Source organism: Lytechinus variegatus, chromosome 10, assembly GCF_018143015.1.
Source record: "Lytechinus variegatus isolate NC3 chromosome 10, Lvar_3.0, whole genome shotgun sequence".
In the NCBI taxonomy this organism is placed as follows: Eukaryota; Metazoa; Echinodermata; class Echinoidea; order Temnopleuroida; family Toxopneustidae; genus Lytechinus; species Lytechinus variegatus.
Window position 1 is genome coordinate 18478695 of NC_054749.1, and position 23672 is coordinate 18502366.

The 23672-nt window shown below is 36.5% G+C and overlaps 2 protein-coding genes across 2 annotated transcripts in view; one reads left to right on the forward strand and one right to left on the reverse strand.

The window, feature by feature from the left end:
* Positions 1-1350: 1350 nt before the first annotated feature.
* On the reverse strand, positions 1351-20600 carry LOC121422417 (cyclin-F-like). The gene is made up of 16 exons (XM_041617448.1): positions 20423-20600; positions 18412-18623; positions 17502-17611; positions 16131-16198; positions 15353-15534; positions 13633-13686; positions 12931-13059; positions 12260-12337; positions 11702-11853; positions 10829-10993; positions 9927-10050; positions 8805-8985; positions 7976-8063; positions 7357-7611; positions 6210-6364; positions 1351-5898 (listed from the first exon to the last, which is right to left on the reverse strand). The coding sequence occupies exons 1-16, from the start codon at positions 20427-20429 to the stop codon at positions 5417-5419; spliced, it is 2442 nt and encodes an 813-aa protein (XP_041473382.1). The 5' UTR covers positions 20430-20600; the 3' UTR covers positions 1351-5416.
* A 106-nt stretch (positions 20601-20706) lies between these two features.
* LOC121422418 (protein HID1-like) overlaps positions 20707-23672 on the forward strand; it is a 40418-nt gene continuing 37452 nt past the window's right edge. The window contains exons 1-2 of the mRNA XM_041617449.1: positions 20707-20944; positions 22627-22776. Coding sequence (XP_041473383.1) covers positions 20879-20944; positions 22627-22776 — 216 coding nt within the window. The 5' untranslated portion in view covers positions 20707-20878. The remainder of the gene's footprint in view (positions 20945-22626; positions 22777-23672) is intronic.

A 23672-nucleotide genomic window follows, 5' to 3' on the forward strand; every position in this document is an offset into this window, starting at 1 on the left:
AGTCATGGTAGTGTTGGGGCAAAAGGACATCCTTTATAAAACATTTTAATTTTGTTTTATCATCCCCGCAAATTCGACCTTAAACACGTAATTTTCCTAGCGAAATAGATACCCTTTTTCATTACTTTTGTGTTTTTGACACCCTTATCACGTTACGTACGTAACGTGCCCTATCGTGAAAAGGACATCCTTTTTACGTGTTTTTTTTTGGTCGCGCATGGTATCCACTCGTCAATGTAAGTGCCCCCCCCCCCGGGCATCACCTCCATCATCATAATCATCGATATCATCTCTCTTTCATCACCAACAGCAGCATCACCAGAATCATTTATCAACACCTGACCAATTACTGCCATGACCATCATTATCACCAGCATCAATATCATCATAATCAGGGTTACCATAATCATAAATCACGGGGGGGGGCACTTCCATTGACGAGTGGATACCATGCGCAACCATGGGGTCTCGAATAGCACCCTACTAAAACGTATTTTCCATATACTGAAAATGCAACCCTTAACAAGTATTGGCGTGTAAAACCCTCCCCTTAACAAGTATTGGAAACAAATCGATTCTATTGGCAAGTATTCCCTGAATTGAACACCTAAACAAGTACAGCGATATTTCAATTAGACGTCGATCGGTTGTCGGTTTTACCTTTACCTACATTATTGGGTTAAGTACAGCCCCACTCGCGCAAATCGTACTCTAAACACGAAGTGTTGACTCTTGGGGCATTATACCCTCTCAGATTTGACCCTAAACACGTAGCTTTCCATTTCGAAAAAGACATCCTTTTTACGTGTTTTTTTTTTTGGGGGGGGGGGTCGCGCATGGTATCCACTCGTCAATGTAAGTGGCCCCCGGGCGTAAATCATCGCCATCACAAACACAGCCTGTATTACCTTTATCGACATCTTCATCACAAGCACAATCAGTAGTAACCCCACAACCGTCATCATCAGCATGATGATTACCATCGCCATTCAGTTATCATCGTCACCGTTATCACCATTATTATCATCAACACCATCAACATTATCATCACCAACATCATCTTCTTCATCACCATCATCTTCATCAGCATCATCATCACCACCATCATCATCAATCATCATCATCATCACCACCACCACCACCACCATCATCATCATCATTATCATCATCATCATTATCATCATCATCGTCAACATCATCATTCCCATAAGCATCTCCTTTTTCTCATATTTCCAAAAAATTTAGATTAAAAGCTTGTACCGTGTGTATTCTTCTCATAACCAAAATCATTTTCAAGCTAAAGAGGATATATCACAACAGTAATTTAAAATCAACAACTTTGATTCGTAATGCAGAAAAAAATTAGTGCTTTTTAATTTCCGTCTTTACAAAGAGGGACATGTACTGAATATACAAACATAAATATAAAGTAATGCTGGAAGAAAATAATAAGGCGCCATCACATGGCCGAGGTTGCATAGGCATCATGTCAACTCATACAAAAGTCATAACTAAGGTTTGTATATAAAAAGGGGAAAGCAATGTAGTACCGTTTTCCGTAGTACTTTCCAAATGATTGTAAAAGTTACGAACTTAAAGATTGTAAAAAGCGAAAATAGAAAACGGAAATGCAATGATTATATTTACAATTTCAGCACATTTTACCTAGAATCAATGTAATGATAAAGGAAATGTTGACATGTTTTGAAGAAAGGGGTTTCACTTTCTTCCCACAAACAAAATTTTAAAAAAAAGAAAAAGAATGGTAGATGAAGATGTTATCTAAAACAAAAAAGGAAACGTTTTTTAAAAAAAAAGAAGAAAAATAGTATAACTGAATAATCTGCCTTGAGCAGAGATTCAAAGAAAAAAAGGGGGAAAAAACGATATTTTTTTAAAGACCATCATCTTTATAATTTCCTTTTCTTTTGAATTAAGGCACATGGTGATTGTATAAAGTACTATATACATGGAACATAGATACATCAGTGATTGAAAATCTGCCTAAAAAAACTACAGAAATTCAAAACACAAATTCAGCATATCATAATTTTTCATCAACAATTGGAATACATCTGAAAGGGAAGACAATAGTATTTCATGTGAAAATAATGCTTGTTTTGCATCACCAAGTTTTGAACACATTTGAATATTTGAATAACTTACACCCAAATTTTAATTCAAATACATATCAGGAATTCTCATAAAAATACAGTTATGGAAAGTCAGAAATACGATTTTTGTCAGTAATTATTTTCCGAGTATCAAGGCTTAAATATATTCTTCATAATGCTTTCAATATTTAACTTCAATAACTTAAAATTTGTGTCATCTCAATTAGCATAATATTATCTTTACAAACAGGAAATTCATTGTGATTATCCAACTTACAACAAATAAACAAGGCTTGTTCGAAAAGAAAAATTCCATTACTTTAAAGTTCCCAATTCAATCAAATTCTTTATCAGTCTGTATCTATCTGACTGTCCAAACTGACAGAAATCACAAAATGTACCACTCAGTACAATACTGCCAATTTAATCTGAACATGAATCTCTTTTTGCAGTGTAATAAACATCTTTTTCTCAACTAGTCTGAACTCACCAACCCTCATCAACATTAAGATCAAAATGATATTTGGATCATTCAGACATCATAAAAAAAGCACCATTGATATGGAATGATTATGCAGCATCAAAGGAATGTACACAGATTGTGGAATGCTCATGAAATAGTGAACAAATACTTTTTTTCTCCGATTGTAGCTGCTAGAGAAGAATTCTAGATTTCTTCTATTATAAGTGTATGCTCTATACACTCAAAGAATAATGATGAATGCAGTGTGTAATATACAGGAAATTTGACTATTAATAAAGTCGATTCTAATGGGACGAGAAATCTTTCCGACTTAGATAAAATCTGACTCACAAGAGGTAAACTATTTTTGCATATTGATACAAAATATGGTTTAAAAAAAAATGCTTCGGTTTGGGCAAAAGATTGATATAGTTATTTAAACATGTACATGAACTCTACAATTTACAACCAATTAGAACAAATATTTTTTTTATGAAACCATAGTACATGTACGTTTAAAAGGACAAGTAGGTAAACGAGCACCAATGCTGTAATCCTTGATGCACAACATGTTTACTTAAAATTTTGTGGAAACTTGGGTCAACTTGCCACTGTACAGAAATATAAAGCAATCATTAATAATGCACTAATTGGATTGCTTCAGTCGCTGCTGGTACTAGATTACAATCACGTAAATGACAATGACGGGTGAAGGCTGGATGCCTGAAGCACGAGACTGCATACATCATTGTCGGCTACATGTATGCATGTGTGAATTCACCATAAGTAACAAAATAAAAGATCCTTTGCTCTTTAGAAAGCCGGTATTAATCGACTCTCATTCACAAATCTCAATGGTGCGCTATTTCAATCAGAAAAATGTGAAGTTTCTTTACGTAAAAGGAAATGAAAGCTCTATTTGTGCAAAGTTGAACATTCCTGAGACAACTAAGATATAAAAAAAATCATCAAAAGAAAATAACGATACCCATCGTCACATGAAAGAGTATATAAAAATAAAAGTACATCTATGAAATTGAAAATCATACATTCATGTTGGTTGAAAAATTGATTTAAAAACCCTTCAGTACCTCAATAGGGTGAGAATAGGCAATACTGAAACAAAGATTTGAGAACAGTACAAGTATGTAAATAATTTCTGACGGTTTGTATGGCAGAAAACGCATTCCAGGTAATCAATCAAAACACTGCTTACATGTAGCACCATGCTTAACACTGTATATAACATCAATATTAACTTCCAAGGTTCAAACTACAATATATGGTGAAAATTCCTCAATATTGATGATAGAATTATCAAAATTATTATCCATTTTAGGTTTCATGTAACATGACCAAATATATTCAAACCAAATATTGTCTGCATTTCCTCCACAAATGGGAATAGATATTGACAAAGAATTTGACATTAATAGAAATCTGAAGGAGTAGTGACCTTTCAGCTCTCAGCCAATATGTAGTGCAAAGTATCTGATGTACCCATATGATACTGTATGAAACATTTCAAAATGACAAGAGGTATACCAAGATGCAGCACAAGATGAAAGCTGGGATAGGTAGATCAAGGTGGAGGATTACATCAATTCCAGAGAGAGCATGTTTGAAATAAGATTGGAATGCACATATTTTGTGAATAAGGTCAATTCATCCACGGACCTACAACATCGGGAGCATTTTATGGCCACCACCTGTTTCCAGCTGTCAAAATGCTGTCACACAGTTAACTTTCTCTTAACGCTTTTTTTACGACGAGCGCCTGGGGCGTTTGTTCACGTAATCCCTTCTCAGACCATGACAGTTACCACTCGATCTCTGGCCCTCTTTCGACCAGATACAGTCGTGTAAGCTCGATCGATGCAATCAGGGAAAGTCCCTGCATCACCTATAATGCAATGCGCAATTTATTTCCAGTTTTCAATACATTATTTCACACTGTCAATATTGTGCAATTGTCGTTTGATCATCAGATAAAATTTTGCCAATCCTGTGGGATTTTACCCTCAAATGAAAATCAACTTCTGACAGATGGTATGCAAGAAAGATGCATTTTCAACATTTTTCCGCACATTTCTTGTCTAACTTTTACTGTTTTTTTGCTGTAGATATTCTGATCTGCACGGTGATGTCAATGCATTATGTGAGCGGTCGTTAGCGATGTACCTAAAAATACTTTTATACACGCCGGTTTTCTTGTTTCTGCAATCGTTTTCATAGCGCTAACGTTCGCTGCTGTGTAGGAGCAGCGCACAATTGATTTCCGTTGTCCATCAGTGACAGCGTGTTTTACTACCGCCTTGATGGGCGTCAGCTGCCAGCACTCTGTTTATAAAGGGAATAGCGGTGATGGTCTTAGGCCCCAAGGATCGTTCAGTTGTTATAGGTCCATGAATCATCAGTCCAATTCCGACAGAAGAAACAAACTGACTATTCATAACAAGCTATTAACAACAATGATCATGAAAACCTCACATATCAAATTGAGTCAACTTTCACTGAAATACAAAATTTGCTCACAACTCTTGCAATATTGTGATCTTATTCCCTCTGTCAAGTTGCATCACAATATATTTCTCAAAGTCGACCATGATACAGTAAGATCATAGCTTCAGCTAAGTGAAAACTAGCACCAATAGGGATGCTAGAATTAGCTGTAACTCCTCAAAAACCAGAAAGACATGACACCTGTGAGACTGTAGCCTTTGCATACCGAGGTCAGGCCAATCCCATATTTAGATATAACTCCTGATGAGGCAGTATTAAAGGAAGAGATAATCAAAGCAGGTCTTGAGATGATTACATTGTTATTTTGGTATTGGACTCAATGACCAGCTGCCCCTTCATCGCTTGAATCATCCATGCTCTTGCGCTTCACGGACTGCACAGGCGTCCTCTGTCTGAACTGGTACCTCACTGTGCTTGAGGGCGTGCTCTTCATGCTGCTACACTGTGGAATGCTCCTACTTCTACTGCTCACGGGGCTTGCCCCGACCCTCCGAGCTTTGACTTTCTGCTGACATAACCTCCCGCTAGCGCTGATGGTGTATGCTACCTGATTGTTTGACTTCGCCGACGATGAGGATGTCGATGATGAAAGGGAGGTTGATAGAGGTAGGAAGCAGTTGGTGGAGCCGGCCATATCCCCAGATGTCATCGAACAGGGTTTTGATGATGACGATGGAGCCGATCTTCTTGTTTTTACCGAGACGGACTGGCTCTCGTCTAAAACAACCCACGAGGCCGAGGATCTTGTAGAGACGGGGTCTTTGTTGTTCTTTGGAAGAACCTCTTTACTTGGTTTTTCTGCAATGAAGATTAAGAATAAGAATGGGGTTCTTCAATATTTTATAACAAACAAAAAAAATAGGGAAGGGAGGTAAAAACAGAATAAGCAAAAAGATGGGTGGGAGCTACGAAAGAGGTTCTCCTACCCCAAGAAAACTCTTATCCTGCAATGTAATTTGTTGCAGAAGAAGGGTTTCAAACCAATTTCTCCACCACCATCAGCATGCATCAACAAAAGCGAACTAAAATGATAAATGAATTCATATTTCAGAGATGTGTGATTGGCAAGGCTTGGTGGCAAAAGAAGTCAAAACGATCACGAAGCTTACCAAAGATCTGTGGATCAATATCTGACTCGCTGATATCGATAGGATGGACATCGACACCCAACAATGGCTCATCATCTTCAGGGAATTCATGAGTCGGCGTGGAGACACGGTCACTACGATCATCATGTAAACTATACTCTGCCGCATTGGGCTTACTGTGGATCAAAGAAATGAAAACATTTAAAGAAACTTTTTCATTGTGTGAGAGCCAATCTATTGAAAGTTCAATGTACAGTATGTAAAGTTTTGTTATCTGAAAAAGAAAATCCCATCCCAGGACCGTAACACCAAACTTTCAGTTTTCTGGATTTTTTTTTTTTTTTTTTTTTTTTGGGGGAGAATCTCATCACATCCGGATAACAACTACAGGGTTCCAAGCTTTTCAAGAAAACAAAAAGTCCCTGAATTCTCCCTGATGAAGTTTTAAAATTCCCTGATAATTATTTAAGCCCATTTCCCATTTCGCATGTTTTCGAAGATGTTGCAGTGAATTTATGCATTTTCAGTACAAAAACAATAATTCAAAACCAATTAACAAGTACTATCAGGCACCGTACCCACCACAACTACATGTAGTCATTCAATGGATGTTGTTTTGATATGCAACAAAATATAAGAGTCTGACTGACTACCATGCTTTTGAGTTTTGGGCTGATCAAAATTCCCTGAGTTTCCTTCATTTGAGGCATTTTCCCCTGATTCGAGGTAATTTTTTTTACAAAATTCCCTGATTTTTCCCTGACTGGAAAGAAGTATAATAATTTTCCCTGATGGGCTGGGAACCCTGAATTAATTACAGTATAGTAAAGAAGAATATCACAATTGTGAAATCTAGCACAACAAACTCATATTCCCTCTCTCATGACTGAAAAGTGTTTTTTTAATCCTATCCCTATCACGGGCCAATCTGACTTGCCCTAAATTTGCGGCTGGGACATTTGGGCCTGTCACGTCAGCTATATGTTTGACGGCTGCACTGCCATGGGCAGTGCTAGCTAGATGAAAACTCATCTGTGATTGCTCACTTGCTTGAAGAATACAATTAATGCTGTATCAGCACATACCATTCAGATAACTCATTTTAATTTTCAACTAAAATGTTTTCCTAAATGATACATATTAACACAATGTTGGCACAATGACTTACATTTGACCTCTTGACTTTCTTGATGGTGACATGAGCAGGAAAGCATCCATGCCATCTTTGCTAGATGGCATCGGGTCGATCCTGCTTGCATTAGACGGATCCTCATCGTCATCCTCCACACACAGCATAGTCCTGAGAGTCTGGTGATCCATTACGTCCAACTTGCTGACCGCTAGGAAGAGGTCCTCTGAGAAGCGCTGCTTGACCGCTGCCAAGGTCACCTCACGGTGGTCTTTGACCGGATCGTCTAGGAAGCTGGTGGTCAAAGGTCATAGAGAAAATGAACCAATCACTGACAAACATTTTACTCTGTAATTCCATATCATTATCAAAACTGTAATGGCAGCTGGCCAACAGCTCTTGTACAGCTCTTTTTTTTAATATAGAAAGGACTAAAATTAAAACAGGTGCCACAATACCAGGGTCTTTTTTTAAGATGCAGCATATAGGCTCCACTTTTACGAGATAGAGTCCTTGGACTAGTCTTTTTAGCTTTTTTTAATTTGTAAATGAAAAAGAAATGAGAATATTCAAAATTTGGCTTCTGTCTTTTAATGTTTGTTATCTAAAAACCAGTTAATGCAATACAAAAACCGGCTGTAAAATATATGAGACTTACCATTTGTTATGAAGGTGTAGTGTGCATTGTACTAGATCGCAGATCTCAAAACCGGTGTGTTCAACTAGAGGAGTTGGCCAAGAAAAATCTAGAAAGAGAGAAATAAGCAAATTATAAATGTATGATGAAATTTCCTTTCATGCAGGACTAAAAACTGGCCAGTTGCAATTCATCCATATACAAACAGAACATTGACTAAAAGAAAAAAAAAATACTGAAAATTGAACATGAATCTTTATAGGCCTGAATTCACAAGAATGCTTTAGAATCTGTGGATTGAAACCAATGGCCCGAATTCACAAAGGTGGTTTTGAAAACCCATGGTCGAATCCATGGTTCGGTTTATGCAGATTTCCTGTATAAATTACGCTTATTTTACCGCATATCGGGAGCATGTATAAAAAATGACCAATGCTGATGCGCGCTATTGTCACAGTCCGTCAAATTTACGCCTGTTACCATGGTTAGATACGCTATTTTATTAACGAGTCCACTGTTTGAAGAGTGGACTCATTATTCAAAACAGTGGACTCATTAATAAAATAGCATGGATAACCACAGCAACAGGCGTCAAATTGGCGCACTGTGGCAAAAGCACGCATCAGCATTGGAATTTTTCAACATACGCGGTAAAATACGCATAATTTATACAGGAAATCTGCATAAACCATGGACTCAACCGTGGGTTTTCAAAACAACCTTTGTGAATTCAGGCCTTTGCGTACACATAAAGTTCTTGTATCATTCACCACATAGATTAAAAGAGTTCAATAATGGACGTGATTTTCTGTCGGGTGGGGGGGGGGGTTAGAAAAGCCCACTTTCTTACCTGTTCCTAGCATAAGCCTTGAAAGGAACAGAGAGCAGGCAGCTATCTGGGCCCTGGAGTACTGCCCAAAGTCTGCATGGAGTAATGACAGCTCGCTGATGTACAAAGCTAAGTATTCCATCTTGCTATCGGCCGATACAACTTGGCAGAACAGATGAAGGTAGTCTAATACTGTCAGTTCCTGTGTATGGATGAAACGTTCCATCATACGAATGGTCAATGGCATTTTATATTAATAATTATATTTATATCTGGCCATTTCCTTCATGTGGAAATGGCATTTTACAGTGTTGAAACTAGTACACCTGAAAATCAATTGTATTCAAACAGTACTCGATTATCAGACATATTAAACATCTAGTTATATGTACACTCAGCAAGAAGTGTTTGATAATTGCAAAATCTATTGAACAGTACACGCTTTGACACTGCCTGTAGTGACATGTCTGTTACACAGAATTGCCCATATCACTCTTGCTCAAGTTCAGCATTTCATTCAAAAAAAAGTTGTCAGATCTGACCACGTTCCCTGATTTTGATTGGCTGAGAAGCATTGTAACTACGCTAACTGTCAAATAAAATTGGACTGGCGAGATAATTCCTTTCCTAAAATATTCCCTAGATGTAATTGACCTCATAAAATTTTAAATATAGGCACATGACAATAAATACAAAATCATTCTAATTCATGCCTTCCCTCCATCTAACTCATCAATATACTGGTTCATTTCCATTTCTATGTGGCGGAGTCTAATTAACATTTTTTTTTACCCTAGGAACATTATTTTCAACACATCAGGGGACCTTTTCATCAACATTTTTGTCCGACAAGTTGTCAGATCTGACATCTTTCCTTGATTCTGATTGGCTGAGAGGCACTGTTACTATAGTAACTGTCAGATAAAATGGACTTGTCGGATAAAACGTCCGACAAGTCCTTTCATGAAACGCTCCCCAGGTTTCAACTTTGCATTAAGCATTTTTTGGAAGGTAATAGAAACAACATGAAAATGAAGAAATATGAAAGGCCTGAAATGGTGCGCTTTAGAAGGTAAGTCTACAGATCCAGTCACATAGATACAGTGTATATGAATCACTTATAGTGTGCCAACTTTCCCTTACCCTAAGATTGCCTTTGAGTGTTGCCACCACATCTCCAAGCATGCGAACCACATCCTCATACTTGTAGGTACCGTCTGTCAGCCATGCTGCCTCACGGATTGTTATGATGTCATCTTCTAGCAGTCTGTAATAAAGTTGGGTATGAGATTCCATTTTTAGGGAGCTTACAATATCTGTGACACTTTTTGAACAAGATTCATGTATTAATCCAGAGAATACCAGGGGGCCGTTTCATAAAGCTATTTGTAAGTTAAGAACGACTGGTGAACCTTTTTACGAGGTAAACAATCACCAATGAACATTAATGGTGAATTTCATTTAGTACAAGAAAGGATCACCAGTCGTTCTTAAAGTCGCTCTTAACTTACGAAGAGCTTTATGAAACACCCGCCAAGACCACTTGCATAAAAGTGGCTATTAAGGTAAATTTGCCACCCAATGGTAAATACCATGGTAACGGTGATCAACAGCCAATCAAAATCAAGGATACAATGCAAGTTATATTACTGGATGGTAAAGTTACCACAATGGTAATATTTATGCAACAGGGCCCTGATGCAAAATTTAATCCACCTCATCTCAACTTTTTGTTACTTTTTACACTGTAATTTCTAAATATCTTGTGGAAGAATATTAGAAGCTATATTCAAACTCAAAAGTTCAGGGTGTTGCAAAAAAACTATTTGCAATTCATTACAAACCTCATTTTTTAAAAGTATGAAATCAATATGTTCTTCCATTAGCAGGAACAGAGAGAGCAATCAATTGCAAATTCTCTGACTTTTGACTGGTTTTGAGATTTGAAATTGATTGCATGTTTCCTTGCAACACCCCCTTTTTAGATTGAGAGGTGGATAAAGCAAACTAAAAAAAAGGAAGCAAAATCACCATCAAAATGTTACCTTGAGCAAATGACCATGCATGTGATGCCGACTAGCTGTAGAGTTGACCGAGAGATATTCCTAGCCATTAGGTAACGGTCAACTAACTGGACAGCGCTGTGAATGGTCAAGCATGAGTAATCCTTCATACTACCAACCTCGACTAACCAGTCAACCAAGATGTATCTGTAAAGAGGGGAAAAAAATCTCAATTTTAAATGTCAGTCATTATTGAAATAAAGATTTTGATGACAATTTTAGTCCTGAAAGATTTTAATCTACTTGTTGAGGTGTGTTGTTTGTGAATATCACAACCACCTAGGGAACAAATTTCATTTCAAAGCAATCTTTATTGTTTAACATTTTTCCTGAAAATAACACAAGCAGGAACTGCGATAATTATGATCCTGTGATTTCACCTTGCTGAACTCCGTCTCCAATTATGTTGACTACTGGGGTTCACAAAATCAACACAAGAAGTTTCCTTTTGTTTAAATGGCTTAAATAATTTGATTTTTATTTCAGACACAACAAGCACTTGGCATTTAGATCCCAATATAAGATTTGTTGATGGAAGACTAATGCGTAGCAAGTAAACCAATTAGCATGACCTGACCAAAGCAGTAACGCACTAGTAAGTCAATACCACAATAACTGGCAATAAATGAATGTAGCTGCAGTAAACACTATTTTAATGAGAAAGGCAGTAATACCAAGGTTAATTGTCACCATATCATCCTAGATCTGGTACAGTTACATAAACTGAACTTTGTCTTAGGTGATCATTTCATTGGACTCTGAAAATATTTTGAAATAGCGTCAACTGGAATTTATCAGTAAGTGTGATTCTAGTCACATCATTGTGAAGCACCCCATGTTGCAGACTATCTTTACCTCATTGCAGTATTGAGTCCATTTTGAGATCTGAGTATTGTGTTCACTTTAGTCGGCCGTGATTCTTTTACGAAGCCCCTCATCGCTTCCCTGGCATGGGCCTGTGACACGCCTCCTAACTTGCCTTTGGCGTATTCTGAATACAAACGCAGCTGTGGGGAAATATATAGTAGACAATAAGAGAAATGAAGTTAAGAATATAATGGCTAGATACATGCCATACCATTCCCCTTGTACTTAATTTGCCTATGATACAATTTCTCCGTGCACGCTGAAATTCTTTTTTTTCTCAATCATTATTATGAGTAGTTTCCAATGGCTGAGCCCACATGATAGCAAATCAGTCTATATTCATACTGTCATTGTTAGTTTTGTTTTAAAGTAAAAATGTCACTTGTAGTACAATAACTGATCATAAATTGAATCATATATCCAGCAGACAGGATTGAACCATGTGATCGTGATTAATACTCAATTATACTTCCATAGTTTGTAAGTGAGCACATTATTTTCATCTGAATTCAGGAATCTAATTGTATGACATCCAATCATACTCACTTTAGCTTCTAAACAGCCCTGAGATGCAAATTCCCTGAGTTGGCGTAGAATTTTCAGACTAGTTGCATGGTCATTAGTCTGAAATAATAGGAAAGAATAGGAGACAAAATTATACACATACATTGTCTGTACATGAAACCAGAGTAAAACAAAATAGAAATATCTTGAAATTTAAACTGCAATAAATGATGGCATTTGGGTGATAACAGGTTCTATGATCATCCAGCTCATACTTTCAACAAATTTTCGAAAAGGAGATTTCAACATAGTTGAAACAAACTTGTTTTACACTGCTACTATGAATCAATGATATACCACATGTATGGCCCCAAAACACAGACATCAGTCACTTTACCCAAGTCTCACTCAATATGGTCCACAGGAAAGGATTATAAAAATGTTGATTCCCCCCTCCTTAAAAACAAAGGTCCCTCTTAGCTGCATTCATATTTCATATCTTGGTCAATAGCTGAGAAAATATCTTGTCTGACCTTATTTTCCTTCAGACCAACTCGAAAACCAAATAAAAGATGTCGTCTGATCTTGAACTCCACCATGAAGACCATGATCAGCTGATCAAAATGGTGGAGGATATTCACAAGATCGTAACAATACAACTATTATACTTCCAAAAGTGACATCCTTCAATGCTCTTTTGCATTTCAACTTACACTTTCAGTGAGATTGTTTTTCCAATATTCATATTTGGCTGCCACACTTCCAGCATCTGCTGCCTTCTTCAACCATTCCCTCGCTTCAGACTGGTGCCCATTTTTCTTCTTTGTACTCAGATCCATATCCTGGTAAAAGGATTTTGAGAAATATACACACAATTACATAATTTTTTTCAAAGACAAAATTTGGTTCTTTTCAATAGATGGAATTGTGTCGTAAAAGTATCTCAAAGTGATAAGAAATTGTTTAATATGATGAAAAAGAATGTGTGTATGCTCTATTATGATATACGACTCATTGTAACAACCATTACAAATAAACTCAATTTTTTTTGCTGTTCAGGGAACAATTCTATTTTTCATATTTGATAAGCATTTGTGATAAAAAACTTTCACCTATGGCCTATGTTTTGTACAGTTATAGGTAATTTTTCTTTTACACATTTTGAAGTCATAAAAACCTGTGGAGCAAATTGTGATTAAAACTAAATGCATGCAAAACCTGCAACAAAACAAAACAGAGTAATAATACTCCCACTCTCGTCAGCCCTGAGTTACCATTCCTGGTGGAGGACTTCAGGAAATGGAACTACACATGTACAAGGTACTCCTGCCTGGCATGGTTTCAGGACTTTCAGGCCATGGGACATGATAAAGAAGTATTTTATCAGAGAATGAGTTTCAAGAGTTCCTACATACCTCAACAAACGAATGAAGTTTGGCTAGACAGAATAGTACTGATCGGTCAGCTTCCTGAAAATAATAAAGAGATAAAATAATTGGGTTACAAAAATAAACAGACAGCTTTAATAATCTAAATCATCCATATAACTATTTGATTGACAGCAAATCACCATTCTTTGGCATAGATCTCCATTGTTGTACATTCACTTTGCAAAAAAAAATAATAATCATACAATAATAGAGTACTAAAGCCTGTGCACATGTAAACTGAATGCCGAATAAGTACACAGGTCAAGACACTTTCTGCTTTAATACCAAGATGTGACAGTAGTATTACATTGGCAGGTTCTCTTTATGTGTAATATTATATGTAGATGAAAAGAAGTTTGAATGGCACTGCTGGCCACAACGACTACATGTATATGATTCAGGATGTTTTCTCTTGGGTTTGCTGCTTATCAAGATGTATGTCTTTTTCCTAAAATGAATAATTCTTAATTTATTACTTAAAGGTGAAGTCCACCTAAAAAAAAATGTTGATTTTGAATCAATAGAAAAAAATCAGACAAGCACAATGCTGAAAATTTCATCAAATTTGGATGTAAAATAAGAAAGTTATGACATTTCAAAGTTTCGCTTATTTTTAACAAATTAGTTACTTGAACGAGCCAGTTACATCCAAATGAGAGAGTCAATGATGTCACTCACTCGTGAACTATTTTATTGTTGCTTATTGTTTGAATTATACAATATTTCATTTTTTACGAATGTGATGATTAGGACCTCCTTGCCTGAAACACAAAATGTTAAAATAATGGAATTCCACGTGTTCAGGGAGGAATGAAACTTCATTTCACATGACAACGACGAGAAAATAAAAATATTTCATATTTCATATAATAAAATAAAAAAGAAATAGTGAGTGAGTGATGTCATCAGTTCCCTCATTTGCATACCGACCGAGATGTGCAACTGTTTTGTGAAATGAAGCGAAACTTAAAAATGTCATAACTTTCTTATTTTAAATTTTAAACACTTAAAATTTGTTGAATTTTCTTTAACCTTGACACCTTGCTGCAAACTGAGGTTTACTGTTTCTTTTCATATTATTTTGGCTTGAACAAATATTGATTCTGTTTTTGTGTACGCAACAGATTTGCTTTATTTAAATTTCAATCACTTGACTTTTTCGTCAACTTCACAACTCATTTTCTGCTTTTGTTCCTTGTTGTTCGTTTAGCCCTATTTGTTGGTTTCTGTATTTTGATTCAAACATAATACTAGAAAGTTGACTTATTGCTATTTCCATAATTTGCATTTGGCATTTTAATTTAATTTATGTTTTATCTCTCCCCATTGTATAATTTTACTATCTCTGTTAATTTTTTTGCTTGTAAATTGAACATTTTCAGCCTGCGAGCTGCCTGTTTGATTTTTGTGTCAATAAACCAATTCAATTGAATTCAATTTTACAACCGATTTTGATGAAATTTTCAGTGTTATGCTTGTTGATTTTTTCTCTTTTTATTCAAATCAAGTTTTTGGTGGGGTGGACTTGTCCTTTAAGAATCAAAGTGATAATTTATGCCGAGTCGTGGTCTAAGGTAATTACCAAGAAAAAAAAGTATTTGTAACTCGAGTAATAAAGATTTTCACATATGCATTTGAGCAGTAGCAAACAAGAGTGTTTGTTTCAGATGCTCTTAAGATTTTCATTTGCAATATAAAATCTTACCTTTGACTCGTTAGAAATGTCCTTCATACATTGAAAGACCCTAGCTTTGCAGCATGTTCCACAATTGCTCCAGGGGGGACGGATGAGTAACCACGTGAAGGGACTATTACAAGGAGCTAATTTTTCAGCCTTGGTGAAGTACTGGGCGGCTCTGCTTCCATCCTTACATAGGTCAGACTCCACTGGAATGAAGATAAGAAATTATTAAAAGTTGATGATTCCGAATCAACTGATTTTAAAAGCTAACAGAAAAATTTGCTGCTAACTGGTGCTCATGAATAGTTACGTTGGCTAGTACGTTGGCTAGTAATTTTTTTTTTATATAAATAACAAGGATCCTAATTAAAACATTATAATGCACATCATTTTGCTCAAGCATTAGCATTACACATACCTCTGAAACAGTACATAAAGAGTAGTGTGATAAGAACTGTTCCAAATATATCCTGTGGATGCAATGTCCTTGATAATGTGCAATATTTGTATTTACCTTAATGTAGTTTATACTGGCAAGCATACACTGTTTTCATGAAAAGTGGGTCACAGCGGGCAGAAAAAAAAGAATCGTTAATTTATAATAGGGCATTTTCATTTAAGTTCTTGTTCTGAAGCTATGAAAGGAGCGTCATTGAATGTGATTGCATCTACATGTACTATAAACATAACCAGAAGCTAAAAACAAAGTGAATCTTATTACAGGTAAATTTACATCTACAGATTCAAACTATGTTTTACTTTTCAAGTGAATAGTCATTAAAAAGCTCATGTCCTCACTTACCTCCTTCACTATACAAATATGCAACACCCAGTTTGATCAGTGCCTCAATGTTTCCTAATGCAGCCGCCCTGTCATAGGGGTAGGGATAGTCAAACCACATATACGATCAATGAGATGAATCCATAACACCAAACACAAGTACATCAAATGAAGTATTTAACAACTACAGTTATGTATTTCTTCAACTGAAAGTAAAGGAAAAGGCATGATTTCATACAAGTGACAGACAAAAAAATATAAAGCGCAACAAAATGTGGGATTCAGCAAGCTTCAGCTCCAAATTCTCCAAATACCAAAGATGACATTGTAAATGATTGAATTTGACTTGATTAGAAGTAAAGGATAAAGCACTTGGGCTTGTTCAGAAATCATTTACTTTTTGCTAAACATTTTCCACAGTAAAGTACATTTACTTCTCATTTCATCCAAGCTATGTTTCTTTTTATGTTGTTTCAAAAGTATAGACTGAACAGACTGTAGTGAGTCAGTGTCAAACTATTTTGAAATTTGAATAAAATATATTTCTTTTGGAAATATATAGTCCATCAAAGAGCCTTCATTCTTATTTCTTTCCAAATGTTCCTTAGCATGTCTCGTGGAAAAATCTGTGATCGACTGCTTGAGAGCAACCAATGTGTGTCCAAACAGTTGAGTTTGTTAAAAAAAAATGTGCTCGGGGTTGATAAAAATATATGTGGGTAAAGCAACCGAAGTTTAGTTAGAACTCTAGACATTTTAAACATTTTTCATGCTGTATCAAAATTAGAAGTCCTTTCATGAAATAACAACTGTAATGCAAACACAAGTCCAATAATACATTCCTCTTTTTCTGTCTAGTCTACTGGCACACATTATTGGTTATCAATGATTATTACCTTGATTAGTCACTAGAATAATTTGAGTCATTTGAATGCAACTCACAATGCTTTGATGATGTGCATTATGCAATCAATTATAAAAATCAACTACATGTACATACATGCTCAAACTTTGCATTCCTTGGCCCATACCATTGTGTGATCAGTATAATAATAATAATAGGCATATATATAGCGCCATCTATCTAGAAATATTCTATTCCAAGGCGCGTTGTTATTATTATTACCTCGGCTTTAGCTCAAGCTGCCTTTCAGCGCTCATGCATTCAAGGAATTAATCCTGCCGGGTACCCATTCACCTCACCTGGGTTGAGTGCAGCACAATGTGGATAAATTTCTTGCTGAAGGAATTTACGCCATGGCTAGGATTTGAACCCACGACACTCTGTTTCAAAGTGAGAAGACTGATCCACTGGGCCACAACACTCCACAAGTACATGTATACTATGATACACTGAACACAGGCCTGATTGTAAGAAAAAAGAAATCCTACCTGTTGAAGCATTCCATTTCAGTTGAGTTGGTTGGCCACCTTCCGACTACACTTGCATTGGCCCATATCCTTGGGGTAGAATCTAGCAGCCATTTGAATTGTTTGCTTATCTGTAATTGTCAACAACAAAGTAGAAATCAACTCTTGAACTTTTACATTTTACACCAACACTCCCATTCTGTTACTAATTCTATTAATGAATGGAATATGAATGGCAAAACATTGGACTGAATTTTTCACTGGGTATGCATTGAAATAGCCAAAATTTATTTCCAATCATTTTAAATTATTTGTGTCAGACCAGATACTATATTTTGCACTCATTTTAGAGCAAGAATGTGGAAAAACTGATTGGCAGATTATGAATCAGTTGACTCATTTGATTTCTAAATCATGCAAAATACTATAACACTCAAATGTCTCACTGTTAAGAATCTGTGGTCTAATTGGCGAGACTGCATTATTCAATTTAGTAATGGGTCCAACAGGGGCCCTTTGCATAAAACTTTTGCCATAAAAAACTGTGGCAAATAAACAAAAAATCTGGCAAAAAATTTGCCAAAGTTTTTTTTATGGCAAAAGTCTTTTATATGCAACGGGCCCCAGATGTATAAAATTATACAAAAATGTTTTTATAGCCTATTTGGCCTGCCTTCTCAAGCCCTTCTAAAAGTCACAAGTAACTTTTCCAGTATTTTTCTCATGAAACTCGAACCTGATCACACAGAGATACATTTACCCACTTACCACTCATATTATGCATTTGTTTTTGTATAAAAAAAAGTACCAGTATTTTTCATGCTCTCCCATGTCCCAAGTAAGTACATGTGAAGAGAACAAAAGAGAAAAGAAGGCAGTTTCCTTTCAAAGAGATTAATCTGAAAATCAGACAATCCTAATTGATACTTACTCTATACATATTCTGGAGATCACACATTGGTAAGAATTTCAGTAGGTAAATGAGGAGTTCATCTGGGAGATCGGTGAGCATGGTTTTTGGCAGCTTGCTGTTGCTCCTGAGAACCCGTACATGGAGACTGGTTGACCTCGACGATGATGGTGATTGTTTGGCCATTTCAGATGATGACCTTGAAGGCAAGGTACATGTACGGCTACAAGTATCTACAAATTACATTAAAAAAAAGAATTATTCATTTGCTAACAGCTAATGCATGGATTTGATTATGAAATCAATGAATTCTAGTATAGATCACTCATCACGATTAACCCTATCTTAACTGGGCTACTTCAGACCAGTATATACATGTACATATACCGACTACTGAGGGGGGTCAATTTGACCCCCCCTAAGATCTCGCGTATTTGCACCTGTGTAGAGCCGGATGTAAACTACAAAACTGTATGGTAGAATTTTTAAGAAATTAATTCTTTGTATTTGTAATTAATTAATTATGCAAATAAGCATATGAAATTTACCATAAATTTAGTTTTTTGTTTATGTTTTTGCCTTTAACTCAATTTATATACATGTAGCTAGTAGAATGCTATTTTTTGTACAGAGTATCAATTATTACATTTCTAACAAAAATCTACAAAAAAAATGCAAAAATATAATTAAGTTCTTATGTTACAAGTGAAGTTTGCATAGTTACATCTGCAAAGCTCAGAATATGCAGACAAAATTGAAATAAAATTGCACCTGTCTTCATAAAATCTGTGGTAGACTAATTTTTGCAGTTATAGACAGCACATCTAACTCTGTCACCCATAATTAGGAAGAAAATTTATGTTAATACTAGACTCTGGAACAAATATGCCGACGCGTTTACTGGAAGTTAGCAAAATGTTGGCTGCAAGCGTCGATCGTATTTTGATACACTATGGAAATTATATACTTTATCGTCGGCTGCTTGCATTCGCATGGCATGGTCGCATCCGGACAATAGCGGCGCTATTGTATTAGTATTGCTCCCTTTTTGATCCCATGGCATGATCCTTAAATCTATTTGCAATAAGGTCTATAAATTTATCAAGACAACACGATCACGATCAGATTCTGTCATTTCTGAATTTAAATTTAACTTTGTAGATCATGTAGTTTGTCAAAGATCAGTAGAGGCGCTGGTCCAAAAATTGGGATTGTCCCAGAAAACAGGATATCCTCATAAACCAAGACAAATCATGTCTTGATAAATTGAGACTGTCCTTGTTTATGGGGACGTTTTTTTTCACTTCCCCCTACGGGACAAAGACAGCAATTACGGAAATTGAGAGTGCTAAAATAAAAATAGATTCAGTGACCTCAATTCCCCCCCCCCCCCCCCCCCCCCGTTTACCGTCTATTTTTCATGACTTACCGTCTTCCAATAATCTTGTTATGAAACCTGATATGTTTACATTGACTAGCACACTTGATAATGTTGGTGTCGGCACTTGACAGGTGAATGAACATTCCTAGATTTCTTGTGTGAAGAAATCCTTATAAACTGAGACAGTCCGTGTAAACTGGGACGATCCCAATTTTCTGACGTGACCAGCGCCTCTACTAGATCTAGGCCTACTGAAAAGCTGAAGATAGTCTTAAAATCGGCTTTGCTTTGCCCTTGGCTAGCTTTGGGTCCCCCATCATAACTCATTTCTTTACTTAGTAGGAGGGGTGTGCATGCTGCCAACACAAACGACGAAGAAAAAAATAAGCCTGGACGGGTGGCAGCAGCGGATATGGATGGACGACCGCAACACTAGCCAATGAATTAACGGTCAACGGCTCAACGCTCAGCCAGAAGCTTCGGCGTGCCCTCCCACCTACGACTGCATCAAGCGGCTTTCAATTTTCAAAATAGGACTAGGAGTTAGTCTTGACTAACTCTGACTATAAAAGTTTGAAGATTTCGACGGATCTTGAAATAAAACATTCAACTTCAAATCATATATGAAAATAATATATGTGTTTATCTTACCCCTCATCTTTTAGAAGACAAAGTACTGCACTCAGGAAGAGAAAAGGCACTATAATTTGTATGAATATTTACACATATCGCAGCAGGTACAGTTGAGTGGCCGGCCGTGGATGCATCATTCATTCATTCAAGTTTAGCGCGTTGGCTTGCATTGAAAATACACATGCCAGCCGTTTGTGTTTACGTCCGTTATGAGCGTCGTAGCTCATGATTGGCTGAAAGATTTGCGCTCGGTAGAAGTATCCGCCCACTAATGAGGTCAACGGAAATGAATGACCTTTCACATTTACGACTACGTGACGTCATCGTATATGTTTTCGTGCTACGTTGATTTCTGCTACGAAGTCAAGGAAGAATCGAAATAAATTCACCTCCAAGTAAATGTTATTTCATTACCGAGGCTTTAGCAAACTGAAATTGATGCGATCGTGAGAAGCAGGATTTGTGACATTCGAGATGGGAGGGACAGACTCCAAGCTGAATTTTAGGAAAGCAGTCGTCCAGTTGACAACAAAAACACAGGTAAACGAGAATCGGCCAACACAACACTCATGCACTTCACTGCACATGTTCAACACAACTCAGCTCACACAGCTGGTAGATCACATTAGACTTAGAGAGAGCTACCGCTACGCCGAAACGTAAAAATGCACATCTGATGGAGGTCTAATAACCCTGGAGCTACATCCATGGTCTAACTTAGAAACTTAGAATTAAATTTGTAAAGATATATAGGGTTGGATGTCAAGCCAGGTATAAGTTAGACAGCTGGCAGGCGTATGTTTTGATGAGTTTTTAAACATTTTTCTTAATCTTATTTTCTAAATTTCTCCTCGTAGACGTAGTTGTACACAGACGGCTCGCTATATAGGAATAGGATGGGGGGTCGGGTGTCCGGACACTTTATATTTTTTAAGCCTTCTTTTTTATGTCTTTGGATTACACTAAAAATATGAATTCAATAGTTGCAATCATCTTCTATTTTGTTCTCTATAATATTTTCTAACATTTTGTATGGTCAGTTCCCCCATGTCTGCGCGGTCTCCCAAGTCTGCGCACCCGCATATCTGCGTGATTCTAGTAAAAGAATATACGCAACGAACACAAACTTTGCACATTCAATGCATAGACAGGTATTCATAAAAAAATCCGACTCAAAATGGTGGAAAAATAATGAATTCAGGGCATTTCATGTGACGGTCTCAAAATGCAGCCTTTTGTCATAAAAATTCGCGAATCGTGTGCAAAGTGAATGAGTGCGCAGACATGGGGTACCATTTTTTTTTCAATCTGAAAATGAATGCCCAAGGTTTTATCCAAGAAAATCATATATTTCTTTCAAATTTTTATGATATATTTGGCACACTAACTCATTACGATGTAAGGAACATTATCAACTTAAGATATTGTGAAATAAGAAGAAATTCATGTTAAATCTTAACTCAAATTTTTAGGTGCGCAGACTTGGGGCCCACCATCATACTAAAAATTGATGAAACTTTGCTTGTATTTTTTTACAAATTAAATTGCTGAAAAGTCTGCAAATCCGTCTCTGTAATAATATCTCTGGAATGTTTCACTTTGTAAATAAGATGTTCTTGTGTGATGCAGCAAAAAATAATTATTGTTTTCCGAGAAATATCAGGGGCCACGGAACTGGGGGGTCTTCAGCCCCCCCCCCCCACTTTTTTACAAAACCGTGTACGAAAACATAAAAATGACCATTACATGTATGCTAGTGATTTTTAACATGTTCAGCCCCCCCCCCTTTAAAACCGTTCCGCGGCCCCTGAATATCACATGTTGCAATGAGTTACAATAGCCCCCTAACTCTTATACATTTTCATTGTATTTTCCAAGGAAGTTAACAAAATGCAAAGATAAAATAATTTCCAGAATACCTTTTATCTCTATATCTTGTCTTGCGCACAGAGATATATACGTATGCGCCGTTCTTAGCTTTACGCATCATTATAGCTCTGATGTCATGTACCTCATTAAAGGAAAACTGTCTGAGGCTTATATGCACAATATCGTGATCGTGCAGCCCTTCAAAGAATCCATCCTCATTTTTTTTAATGTAAAAATCTTAGCATGGTTAGTAACAATGTCAATTACAATTATTTTTGTAAAAAGAAAATTAAATAATGAATATGATTATTTCTCTAGTCCTTTATGTTTGCTTTGTTCCTATTATATGACAGCCTGTCGAGGCAGGAGATGATGCCTTCTGGGACCAGTTTTGGGCCGACAGTGTTACCAGCGTGACCGATGTCTTTGCTCTCATCCCAGCCGCTGAGATAAGAGCACTCAGAGAGGAATCACCATCTAATCTGGCCACTCTCTGCTACAAGGTATATCTCTGAGCTTAGTCTCTGAACACAGCAGGGAGAATGGGGGTAATTAAGGCCTCGGGGTAAATAAGGCATCGGGTAAATAAGACCCCCAATAGCTCACTGCTTATTAAGTTTACCAGTGTCGAATGGATTGCTGTTTGTGTGATACTTGAGACAGATCCTTTGATAGCACATATCATGAGCATAAAACAATATGTCTAGGCCCAATGCACATGGCCAGGAGGAGAACAAACCTATTGATCAGCACGTCAAAATCAGCATTTTGAAAGTAGCATCCTGACTTTAGATAGGCGAGTACTGCATCCACCCAGTTCAATGTGATTGACATCTATATTTACTTTAGTAACTGTAAGGCATTATTGTACAAACAAGTACTCTTGTAGTATGCACTGCTTTCCCTCTTTTTTCTGACTGGAAGCCTACATGTATGAACTTAACATGCCCGATTCGGACAAATGAGCCCCCCAAATTAAACCCTAATTGACACTGTATGGTTACATCAGATTAAACAGTAAACTGCATTGTAGACATCTCCACACTTGCTTATAATATATGTACACCAAAATTGTTCATATCCAATAGAATGTGCTTGTTGTAGAAACATGATAATATATTAAACTTCGACAGTTGAACATACAATCCGACAATCAATTTTTTTTTAATAAAATTTATTGGATAAGGTTAATAAATAAATCCTTAAAATGGGGGCCTTAGGAAAATGATTCAAATTTAATCTGTGATTGTTACTAGTAAATGTTCAGTGATTGTACATTTAAATGTATTATTAAACTAACAGAACTATTTTCACATTGAATATATAGCAACACACAATGAAGAACAATAAATATATCAAGTAATAGACAAGCGATGAGATGACCACAGGTTCATGTATA